Source organism: Lithobates pipiens, unplaced genomic scaffold (assembly GCF_037356315.1).
Source record: "Lithobates pipiens isolate NorthernLeopardFrog02 unplaced genomic scaffold, aLitPip1_a1.2 Scaffold_23, whole genome shotgun sequence".
Classification (NCBI taxonomy): domain Eukaryota; kingdom Metazoa; phylum Chordata; class Amphibia; order Anura; family Ranidae; genus Lithobates; species Lithobates pipiens.
The window spans coordinates 24,322,790-24,335,920 of NW_027507785.1; the positions used below are offsets into that span (position 1 = coordinate 24,322,790).

Genomic DNA, 13,131 nt, shown 5'->3' on the forward strand with positions numbered 1-13,131 from the left:
GCGAGACGCCACCAGCAAGATGGATGTGGCGGACTACAGGGGACAGCGTGACTTCGCTGGCTCCTGTGTCAGGTAAGTGACACATAATGGGCTACTATGCGATGCATAGTAGTCCATTATGCTTTACCTTTGCAGGGAATGAAAGAGGAAGTAAACTCATCAGGGTTTACTTCCTCTTTAAATTTTATTTGTGTACATCGTCGTTGTCAGTTAACAAAAACGATGTGCCGTATCACTAAAAATGGCCTGGTCATTAAAGGGGGGGAAAAAACCTTGCGGGGGTGAAGTGGTTAAACAGCAGCTGGGGATGTGTGTTTTTCATATGACGCTTGGGCTCATAGCTTCATCACACGCTAAAAATAATCTCCTCCCCCACGTCGTATAACTGCCAAATAAGAGGCTAAAGAACATGTTTGAGCTTGGAGAATGTATGCGATTTATGGGCAGCCATTGTCGGGGTCTTTATTGCTCCTATACAATAAGTAGTGGATGATGTGAGGTATTCATGAAAGACCCACTTTAGTTTGCTCTGTGGTTACACAGCCCCTTCCACAGCCCTCCTTGTAAACAACATAAACTGAACACACATCTCTGTCATCAGGACAGGAAATGAGGGGGTAATCTCCCCAGCGGGACGCAGGCAGCAGTTCAGATCTGACATTTATTGCAACTTTTTCCCTTCGCTCTCTACAATGAAAATGGAAGTTGTTTACAGCATCTTCTTTGTTCTCCCAACAGGAAAGTTCCAGATGCAGGTCCTCCCACAGTGCGGTCATGCTGTACATGAAGATGCCCCAGATAAAGTAAGTAACCAGCAAAAGCCTAATCATTTGTGGCATTTTGGTTTTAGTAGAGTATACTAGAGCTGCACGATTTTGGCCAAAATAAGAATCGCAATTTTTTATTTTTTTTTGCTTAAGAATAAAAAGATCACAATTCTCGCGGTGTAAAATCTTTCACATTATACAAAAAAAAATTTGGCTAACTTTACTGGTTAGTTTTTTTATTTATTTATTTTTATTAATTTAAGTGTCATTTTTTTTTCCCAAAATAATTAACTCGAATGACTGCAGCCCAAATACAGTGTGGCATAAAATATTGAAACAACCACCATTTTATTCTCTAGGGTCTCTACTAAATATACTAAAAATGTATATAATGTTCTAAGTGATTTTCTAGCAAATAAAGATTTTACTTGAAACCAACAAATGTCAGAAAAAGATTTCGTGTTTAACCACTTCAGCCCCGGACCAATTTTCAGCCTAAGGACCAGAGGTCTTTTTACAATTTCGCACTGCACTGCTTTAACTGGTAATTGCGCGGTCATGCAATGTTGTACCCAAACGAAATTTGCGTCCTTTTCTTCCCACAAATAGAGCTTTCTTTTGATGGTATTTGATTGCCTCTGCGATTTTTATTTTTTGCAATATAAATGGAAAAAGACCGAAAATTTAGAGAAAAAAATATATTTTCTACTTTTTGTTATAAGAAGAATCGAATAAACTCAATTTTAGTCATACATTTAGGGCAAAATTTATTCAGCCACATGTCTTTAGTAAAAAAAAATGTCAATAAGCGTATATTTATTGGTTTGCGCAAAAGTTATAGCGTCTACAAACTAGAGTACATTTTCTGGAATTTACACAGCTTTTAATTTACGACTGCCTATCTCATTTCTTGAGGTGCTAAAATGGCAGGGCAGTACAAACCCCCCCCCCCCCCCAAATGACCCAATTTTGGAAAGTAGGCACCCCAAGGAAATTGCTGAGGGGCATGTTGAGCCCATTGAATATTTTTTTTTTTGTCCCAAGTGATTGAATGACACAAAAAAACAAATAAATAAAAGTTTACAAAAAGTTGTCACTAAATGATATATTGCTCACACATGCCATAGTTATATGTGCACCCCAAAATATATTCTGCTGCTTCTCCTGAGTACGGGGATACCACATACGTGGGACTTTTTGGGAGTCTAGCCGCGTACGGCACTCCGAAAACCAATCACTGTCTTCAGGGTTTCTAAGGGTGCAAATTTTTGATTTCACTCCTCACTACCTATCACAGTTTCAAAGGCCATAAAATGCCAAAATAGCACAAAACCCCCCCAAATGACCTCATTTTGGAAAGTAGACACCCCAAGCTATTTACTGAGAGGCATGTTGAGTCCATGAAATATTTTATATTTTGCCACAAGTTGCAGGAATATTAAAAAATTTTTTTTTTTTTTTTTTGCACAAAGTTGTCACTAAATGATATATTGCTCACACATGCTATGGGCAGAAGTCAAATTACACCCCAAAATAAATTCTGCTGCTTCTCCCGAGTATGGGGATACCACATGTGGGGGACTTTTTGGGAGCCTAGCCACGTACGGGACCCCGAAAACCAAGCACTTCCTTCCGGATTTAAATATAAAACGCTACCAAAAAAAACTGTTAGCGATCGCAGGGATCAGGCCTGAGTCTGCGATCGCTGCAGTTATGTGTTTAGTGTTTTGTAAGTGTCAGTGATCGATCGATACTGCACTTGGGTGGGCTGGGCGGAGGGGCAAAACGCAGGTGCCAGCAGGTATCTGGGCTGATCCCGCTAACAATGCGTTTTTTTGGAACCCTAAACTGCTGGGGACGCTAGTATAGATCTGATCTGATCAGATCAGATATTGATCTGTTCAGATTCTATACCACTACGGGAGGATTATGCTTTTTGCGCATGGGTGTTAGCGGTACTGGCACTAACCTAGCGCTGCCTGGGGCGACGCAGACCCTGACCCTAAACCCTAATTGATATCACCCGCGGGTGATCAGGGGGTTAACCCTTTATTGGGTAATAAATGGTGGGTGCCCTGATGCTATAAAAAGCAAACTAACCAGAGTCACCCGTAACACTTATACGGTGATCACTGGTGAAAGGGTTAACTAGGGGCAATCAGGGGGTTAAAATTTTTATTAGGTAGTATATGGGGGTCCCTGGCGCTATATAAAAACCTGACGGGGAACCTAAAAAAAATAACTAGCTACTTAGCGGTACCAGTGACACTAATGCAGCGATCAGAAAAACAATCGCTTAGTGACACTGGCAAAAGGGGGTGAAAGGGTTAACTAGGGGCAATCAGTGGGTTAAAACCATTATTGGGTAGTATATCGGGGTACCTAGCGCTATAAAAACCTGGCGGTGAACCTAAAAAAATAACTAGCTACCTAGCGACACTAATGCAGCGATCAGAAAAATGATTGCTTAGTGACACTGGCAAAAGGGGGTGAAAGGGTTAACTCTAGGGGCAATCAGGGGGTTAAACCTTTTATTGGGGGGTGGTAGGGGGCTACCCTGGACCTAAAACTAACTGCCCTGACAATTTTTACTGTCACAACTGACACTGAATGCAGTGATCAGTAAATAAATGATCACTGCAATCAGTGACACTGTGACTGGGGGGGGGGGGGGGATCGGAGGGGGTTTGTGTGCCTTTGTGTGCCTACATGTTAGTGTAGTGTGAATGCACACTTACTTTCACTTCTCCTCTTAGTCCAGTCAATAAGACCGCCCCGAGGAGAATGACATCCCTTCCTCCCTGCCTGTGTTTACTATACACAGTGGGAGGAAGCTTCTCATTGGCCAGGAGCGATCGAGAGGGGATGGCCAGAAACCAACGGCCATCCCCTCATCCCGGATCGCTCCTGAAGTGAAACAGACTGCCACATCCAGCGGAAGGGGGTCCGATCGGACCCCCCACCCGCTGGAAGGCAAGCATGTACATGTACGTGCTTGTGCCTGTCGGTGCCAGCCATTGCACCGACCTACATTGCCATGCGCCGGTCCTTAAATGGTTAAAGTGGTTGTAAACTCTCCCCCACAACTTTGTCCCATGTAAATCAGCATAAAAAAACCCTAATGAACACTGCTTGTAGATATCTCCTTACTTGCTTACTATTGTTGTAGTAATTTTTGTTCTTTAGAATGAAGTCACTGAGCATGCCCAGATTTCCCCTGATTTACGGCACACTCTCTATGTGCTTATCTATCTGTTATCAGGACTTCCTACGGCACAACATTTATATCCCAGGAGGCTGCAGGATCATTCAGAGCTTCCTCCCACACACCATGTGACCTCACATGCAGTGGAAACCTGCCCATTACTGCAGTCTTATCAGCTGAAGCTGATAAGACGGGCAAAGGCAAACACTAGCTAATCGGCACAAGTAAATACTATGAAATAAAACAAGTCAGCTATGAGCAGGGTTGCCATAGAAACATTGGATTGAGAAGGAGGCTTGGTTAACAGTACAGGAAGTGCTCAATGTAAGGGTGGAAATCCACTTCACTGCGGACTCAGAAAACAATACTCAAGATGGTGTTGCCTAACCCCTGGAAACAAGTTTTTTAAAGTTTCTTTAAAGAGGAAGTAAACCCTGATGGGTTTACTTCCTCTTTCATTCCCTGCAAAGGCAAAGCATAATGGACTACTATGCATCGCATAGTAGCCCATTATGTGTCACTTACCTGACACAGGAGCCAGCGATGTCACCACTGTCCCCTGTAGTCCAGCGCATCCATCTTTTCGGTGGGGTCTCGCAGCTCCACCGCTGTCATTCGGCGGAGCCGCGATGATGTCACTCCGGCGCACGGGAGCCGACACACTCGGCAGCTCCATTGTTAGAAATGCCGCGCTCAGTGCGCCTGCGCGCCGCTGTCTACGGCGCATGCGCCGTAGACAGCGGTGCCTGTCTTCGGGCAAATATCTCCTAAACCGTATAGGTTTAGGAGATATTTCTTGGACCTACAGGTAAGCCTTAATCTAGGCTTACCTGTAGGTCAAAGTGGTTTGTAAGGGTTTACAACCACTTTAAACGGAAATAATATGCGATTTGGGCTGGATTACAGTGGCTATAATTTGATAATTACTTATTATAATGGACTAAATGAAAAGAAGCGTCAGAGTGGGAGAGTTTACTTCCTCTTAAAGGGGTTGTAAAGGTAAATATTTTTTCACCTTAGTGTATTCTATGCATTAAGGTGAAAAAACATCTGACAGTGCCTGCGCCCCCAGTCCCCCCGTTTTTACTTACCTGACCCCTCGAAAGTCCCGCGCTCGTCCTCGACTTCCTCTTCACCACTCAGCCTGGCCGCTGATTGGCTGGAGTGGATGGATGGAAAGCAGCGCAGCCATTGGCTCGCATTGCTGTCAATCACATCCACTGACGCGGGGCCGTGTGATACAGCGAGCGGCTATAGCCGCCGGCTGTATCACGGGAGCGCGCCCGCAGATGCTTCTCACCATGCGAGGGAGCTCGCATGAACGTGAGAAGCACCTGTGGGAGGAAGCCGAGACAGCCACGAGGGACCCCAGAAGAGCAGGTTCGGGGCCACTCTGTGCCAAACGAGCTGCACAGTGGAGGTAAGTATAACATGTTTGTTATTTAAAAAAAATAAAATGTTTAACTTTACAATCCCTTTTTAAGTGGTTAAACTTCCCTCCTTTACACACCAAAGTGCATTCCTTTGATCTAAAAGGACACATTTTTACAATGTTTTTACTTCAGTTTCACTGCTAAAGAATGTTGTGATTCTTGGCAGACTGCCTGTTTTTTTTTTTTTTGTTTTTTTTTTTTTAAAGTTTCTTTCTGTTGACAGCTGTGGGCTTCAGCAGAGCAGAGAAAATTCTCTGTATAGAAAGAATCGGGAAATACACTGTCAAGATCGCAAGGGGGGGGGGGGGGGGGGGATCACAATAACGATTAATCGTGCAGCTCTACAGTATACCATATCGGGCTGATGCCCCTAGAAGTTGTAAATCACTGTAGAAGACTTCGCTGCTCCAGTGATCTCAACTAGCTTCTGTGTGTTGAGCAGCCGGCCCGATGCACTGTGAACCCTGGAGGTTGGCCGCTCAGTATCAGCCCCATTCAAAGAATATTTTGCATTTTCTGAATGAGGGCAAAGCATTCCTGATGAGGTGGCACGGTGGGGGACAATGATATCACGCTTTGACTTTGCTCAGAAGATGCAAAGCATTATCTGTTTGGTGCCCGTGCCACGTGGCCAACCTCCTGTGCTCACAACGCAGGAGAGCAGTCCCTCGGCGTGGGACTCGGAAGCTAGTGGAGATCACTGATGTAGCGATCGCTATTTGGATTTCCTGGGGCCTCGATCGGGTATAGTAATAATCTCAGTTTCTAAAAAGGCCTAATTCCAGTGCTCAGGAAAAAATGAAATTCCCAGAACATATATGTAGAAATATATAGATAGCTAGATGGAGAAATGTAAGTCTATGTACGTAAAAGCAGCTGCTTAAATAAATAAAACATAAACATACATGTAAGAAAAAAAAAAAAAGTCCTTCGCCCATATAGACTAAGTTCCAATACTCAAAGCAGTGCTCCAATCAAATAAATGAAATATGATCAGCATTCACATGCTGGTCATATCCAATTTATTTGATTGGAGCGCTGCTTTCAGTATTTCAGTATTGGAAATTGGTCTATATGGACTAAGGACTTTTTTTTTTTTTTTTACTTGCACATATAGGTTTGGTATATACATATTTACATTGGTCCAAGCTGTTTTTTTTTTTTAAGAATCATACTTCCCTAGGTGGAGGCAGCATCTCTGTGCCCCCACCAGCTTTAACACTGAGCAACCAACAGTGTTACTTTAGTCGACTAAAACCGAATAAAACATTTTAGTCTACTAAAATACGACTAAAGCTAAAACAATTGAGGTGACTAAAATATTAGGGCTGCAACTAACGATTATTTTCATAATCGATTAGTTGGCAGATTGTTTGTAATCCGTCAATAACCTTAAAAAAAAAAAAAAAATGGGTCAAATTGACGTTCATTTTCAACCACACAAAATTTAGAAATAATAGAAAACTGCTTTGTCAAAGGAAGTTTCAGACAGGGTTTGTGATTTTCATTCAGAAATTACATTAATTTAAAAAACAGAATGTTAAAAACAAGTGAAAATTTCAAACAAAATTCTTTCATTCAGTGAATGTACAAAGATTTTTCGTCTGAATATTCTCATCTGAAGATTGATCGGTGTGACCAGCATTAGGCTCTGTACAAACCTATACAGTTTGCTTTTGATCTGTTTCTGCAGTGCTTTTTGCTGTGCGTTTTTTGATTTCTGCGCACGTGATTTTACTGCAATTTGCGTTTTTGCATTTTTTTTTTTTTTTGGGCAGATTTTTTTCTGCAGCTTCTTCATTGAAGTATATTGAACCAAAGAAGCACCATTTGGCGTTTAAAAGTCCCTGACACTTTCCAAATATGCAGCGGCTGAAAAAAAGCACAGATGTGAACGTATCCCATAGGAAACCATGTAAATGAACTGTAGTGCAGTTTTGCAAAAAGCACCAACAAACATATAGATGTGAACCAGGCCTAAAACGTTTAGTAACATAATGGGGTTAAAAAGACTAAAATTAGCCCTTTTTTTTTACTGTAGAACTGTGAAACTAATATTTACAATAGCGATTATTTGTTCTTTTTGTACTATAAAGGGCTCTTTTTTTTTTTTTTTTTTTTTTTTTTAACCCCATTATGTTAGTGGCCGATTGATTATGAAAATGGTAATCAATTTAAATGTCGATTAATCGATGAGTTGTTTCAACTCTATAAAATATGACTAAAACTAAAATGGCATTTTAGTAAAAAATTAAGATTAAAACTAAATTGAACTTCCGGTTCCGGCGCCGCATGGAGTAGCTGTCCCTTGTCACAGCTCCCGCACACCAGCCTCCAAAATCGGCTTTAAAAGCGGCGTTTCCGCCCGAAAATCATCAGGCAGCCTCCCCAGTCACACCGGCTCCGTGATGGACCGGTTCGTTGAAAAATCGGGGCCGCGTTCGTATGCGGCCGCCACCGCGCGGCAGGCCTCGCAGCAAATCGAGGCCCCGGCTTCGGCCTACACAGCTCCGGCCTGCACGGCCCCACCGGAGGAGACAGCGCAGCGGATGGAGGTGAGCGATCCCACAGCAGGCCAGACAGCCTCCAAAGACACTTCATTCACACAGTCTCCTGCCCATCCATACCCTGCTGGCCACAATGCTCCTCTCCCCATGCAGCACCACATGCACCCTCCTCCATTACAGGACTGTAACACTGAACTTCTTGCTCAGGCTGTGGCTGCTCTCCTCTCCCCTATGATAGCTGCCTCAGTGGAAAAAGCCATCAGTACAGGCATGCAGAAATTTCAAGCCCAACTAGGGGAACACACTTCCAGATTAAACGAGGCTGAAAATCGCATCTCTAACCTGGAGGAAGAACTTTATCAGACACAATCCCTGGAACAAGCTCAGGATAGAACCAACAAATACATACTGGAAAAGCTCGATGACCTCGAAAATAGGTCAAGGAGGAGCAACCTGCGTTTTGTCGGCATTCCAGAATCGCTGCCCCAATCTACCTTATCGGAAATCTGTTCCCGCCGCATACCTGAAGCTCTGGGCCTCGGTGGGCCCTTCACAGTGGAACGGGCACACCGTGTGGGAGCTTACAATGCCTAACGCAAATCCCCACGCCCGATCATAGCTAAGTACCTTAACTACTCTGATAAGACCTCCATTTTACAGCAGTATCGTCAATCCAGATCTCTTCAGCTCGACGGGACCAAAATCTTGATCTTTGCCGATTACTCGGTGGATGTCTCCAAGAAAAGAAAATCTTTCCAACATGTCTGCTCGGAACTCCACCAACGACAAATGAAATATACACTGGCCTTCCCAGCAATTTTGCGGATCAAAACTCCTAATGGCGCGCAACTCTCGTTCCATGATCCTGATGAGGCGACACGCTTCCTGAAATCGCTACGCTCGGGCCCTCATCTCAGCCCCACACCCAAGGCAGCTCCAGTAAACCGAGCTCTGGATCAGAGAAGCCCACGGAAAGACTCTCCCAAACGCTTCAGGGCTGCGGCCCCGGCTCAACTTTCCCAAACCTCAAGGTGAGGGATCTCCTACCCTACAGGTCTCTCTAACATCTCTCCCGGCCCTCGGATTCCACGCCGACCCTTTTCAGGCCTGGCAGAAGTGGCCCGTTTTGAACGGTTCCCCTCCTGGGCCGTTCACACTTCTCAGGTAGTATTGGGGTACAATTGGGCCCCTCCCTTTTGTTCTGTTTTTTGGATCCTCTACACGAGCTATACTGCTCCTAGGTCTAAATGACTATTTGTCTTTTTTCTTTCTCTTTTTTTCATGCTCTCCTGGTTCCATTGTTTTTATCTGTATGTTCTTTTTTTACATCTATATAACCGCTCTCAGTTGTTATTGCTTGAATTGTTCACCTCAGGTTTGTTACTCTTTTTCCCCTGGGGTCTCATCTGTGCAGATCATCATACGCATCCATGGCATGTCCTGGACTGATGGCTCCCTCGTATTCCCCTTCGGTAGGGCAGAAATGCCAGCATATATCATGGGGCCTGGTTATGGGAGCTGATCCACACAGTGACCCCCATGCGGAAAAAAGTGAAGTTGATGATTGTTTATGCCCCCTCCCTCTGTGCCCAAACCTGGTATCTACACCCTTCCCCCCCTTGGTTTGTCACCCCCTCTGCCTCCTCGAAGCACTTACTTATGCGCAGTCCCCACCCGCTGTGGTTACCCGGCAGGGCATATCAGCCCTCCACACCTTACCCTCCTCTTTTTTGCAGCTACTCAGGCTGGTCAAACTAAAGATTTTATTACAAGCTTGTTATATCCCCTTTGACGCTCCATTATGCTCCAGATAGTATCTTGGAATGTGAAAGGGCTCCGTTCCCCCTCCAAAAGGTTGAAGGTACTGAGGCACCTTAAAAGGCTCAAAACTGATATAGCACTACTTCAGGAAACCCATCTCTCCTCAGCCGATTATGTCCGGATGAAGAAGCTATGGGTGGGTGATGTAGCTGGCTCTGAAGCCGTTGGCCGTAAGGCGGGAGTACTTATCCTTGTCAACAAGAGTCTCCCCTGCAAGATCTTATCTAAGGATACAGATCAACAGGGCAGACTCCTCTCCCTTCGGGTCCGCATAGGATCAAAAGAACTCATTATATCTAATGTTTACGCCCCGAACAACCCTACTAAAGAATTTTTTAGCACGTTAACTAACTGGCTCCTGCATTCCCCCCACCTTCCACAAATAGTGGGAGGTGATTTCAACTCTGTTTTTCACCCGGTTGACGATAGGTCCTCCTATCCGCGTTCAACCTCACCTCCAGCTTCCGATACCCCCTCGAGCCTCGCAGCGACGATGAGTTCCCTCCACCTACATGACATATGGCGACTCCACCACCCAACCGACCGTGAGTATTCCTTCTATTCCTACCCGCATAAGGTCTTTACTAGAATAGACTACATCTTCTGCACTGACGACCTGATACCCCTGCTTCCAGGAGCGGACATACACGACATAGCTATCTCGGATCACGCACCCATTTCAGCTACCCTAGAGACCCCAGATGTACACCCCAACCCCAAACTATGGCGCTTTCCATCCTACCTTCAACACAATTCAGACTTTAAAACATATATGGAGAAGGAGTGGGCAATTTATACACATACAAATGCGTCACACACCAATAGCCCCAACTTGTTTTGGGATGCTGGTAAAGCTTTTCTCCGAGGACGCATTATCTCTTATGCATCTTCGTTCAAAAAACATGCCCTTCACAACTATAAGACCTCTAGCTCCACACTGCACCAGGCCCAACTGGCACTCTACGCCACTGACTCTCCTGAAAACCGGACGGCTTGGCACTCAGCCAAACAATCCTTTGAGACATGGGCTGACACCCTGGAAATCACCAAAAAAACCTACCTCGACGCTACCCTTCATAAATTTGGCAACAAAGCTGGCAAGCTTCTTGCCAGAATTTGCAAAGGCCCCTATCGCCCGACGGTTATTCCGTCCATACGCGACTCAGACGGTCGTGTTGCCACCTCCCAGAAAGACATTAACGCGGCAATGCTGCGCTACTACTCCACCCTCTATGCAGCCGACCCTATTGACCAACGCACAGCGCGACATTTCCTGGATAAGGTTACCCTGACTAGCATATCCCCTGATCAACTCAATGAGCTAAATGCCCCCATCTCCCCTTCTGAAATTTCCTCCACGATTCGGTCTCTAGCCTCCTCCAAAGCTCCCGGCCCTGATGGCCTAACAGGCGAATTTTATAAATCTCTTGAATCCTTGCTAACCCCGACCCTTGCCATGGTTTACCAGGACATATGGGCTGGCGGCGCCTATTTACCCTCCGGCAACCAAGCAATTATTAAACTACTAGAGAAAAAAGGGAAAGACCCGCAAGAACCAGGTTCATACAGACCCATTTCGCTCCTGAATCTGGACGTCAAGATCCTTTCTAAAATAGTAGCAAACCGCCTGGCCAATATCATCCCCTTCCTGATACATTCCGCCCAATCAGGCTTTGTCAAGGGTAGAACAGCGACCATGAATATCAGGAAGGTGATGATCGCATTGGAACACGCCAGATGCAATCCTAATAGTGATTTAGCCATTATTACCCTAGATGCCGAAAGGGCTTTTGATAATGTCAATTTTGGATGGCTATCCATGGTCTTGGGCGAGATGGGCTTCTCTGGCCCTTTTCTTCACTTAATTAGCTCTATGTACGCATCCCCCACAGCTAGGCTTGTTGCAGCAGGCCTCCTATCTGATGAATTCCGCTTGCATAAAGGTACCAGACAGGGTTGCCCCCTATCTCCTCTCCTTTTTAACATTGCTATCGAGACACTTTCTAGGTACTTATCAACCGTAGCCCCCTTACACGGGATCAAAATAGGGTCACATGAACTAAGAACATCTCTCTTTGCTGACGATGTTCTTATTTTCTCTGCCGACCCGTCCGTTGACATGCTCACGATCAAAGAGGTTTTTGATCAATTCCGACTGTGCTCGGGCTTACGCATAAATTATACTAAAAGCGAAATACTCCCCTTGGGCCCCCACCCACATCCACTATGGGCTCGTCACTCCATTTTTACAATAGCAAACTCGCATATCACATACCTGGGAATCAAGATAGGGAGACTACCTTCTTCTCTGTACCACCTGAACTACCCTCCCCTTTTTGACAAAATTAAACGTGAATGTGAAAACTGGATGGATCTGCCGCTATCGCTTCTGGGAAGGTGTCACCTATTCAAAATGGTCAGTTTCGCACGCTTATTGTATCCCCTTCAGACGATACCACTGCTTCTCCGGCACAAGGATGTCAAACTCCTAAACACCGCAATCTCTAATTTCTTATGGCGGGGCAAAAGACCGCGCATAGCATTTACCAAACTCCACCTTCCCAGAACCGAGGGGGGCATTAGTCTCCCCAACATTAGAATATACAACTTAGCTTGTTTGTTAAGGGTAGGCATTGACTGGATAACCCAGAACTCTCGGTACTCCAATTACCAACTGGAATCTGAAATGACGCGTCCCTATTCCCTGTCCGCTCTTCTCCACTGTCAATGGAAAACTCTCAACACATCCTATCAACACAATCTTCTCCTGAGAGATACAGCTATCGCCTGGAGAGAAGTCAGCAAAGGTCTCAAGCTATCTCCTTTCATGTCAAGACACCTCCCGATTCAAGGTCATCCAAACTTTACCCCGGGTCTGGAACACCATCCTTACGCAACATGGCGACAGAAAGGCCTTATCAATTTCTCATCTATGTGTGACTTGGACTCTGGTCGGGCATTACCTTTCCGGACCTTAGCCCAAAAATACTCCCTGCCGGATTCCTCTGCTTTTCACTATGGACAGTGCTTCAGCTTTCTTCAGAAATCATGCAGGGCAGAGCACTTGAGGTTCAAACCTTCCCTCATAGACACGCTTCTACGACAAGACTCATACAAAATCTCTGAAATCTACAAACCTCTACTTCTCAAAACGACACTCTCTTTGCATTCATCCTCGGTATCCAATTGGGCGAAGGACTTTCCGGATGATGACATAGTCGATAAGATTCTGTACGGCCTTAACTCAGTATACCGTCTCATCCCGAACGAATCTTGGAGGGAAACTCAACTTAAAATCGCGCACAGAGCGCATATACCATTCCTCTCATCGGGAACACCTCATACTTCTCAAGCCTCACAGTGCCCTCTCTGCCAACAATCAAAACCTACTCTTGCCC

The 13,131-nt window shown here is 45.1% G+C and overlaps 1 protein-coding gene across 2 annotated transcripts in view; it reads left to right on the top strand.

Moving 5' to 3' along the window:
* Nucleotides 1-13,131, top strand: part of PPME1 (protein phosphatase methylesterase 1) — a 64,468-nt gene that overhangs the window by 36,483 nt on the left and 14,854 nt on the right. For both annotated transcript variants that reach the window (XM_077451355.1, XM_077451356.1), the window contains exon 13: nucleotides 739-803. In XM_077451355.1, coding sequence (XP_077307481.1) covers nucleotides 739-803 — 65 coding nt within the window. The remainder of the gene's footprint in view (nucleotides 1-738; nucleotides 804-13,131) is intronic.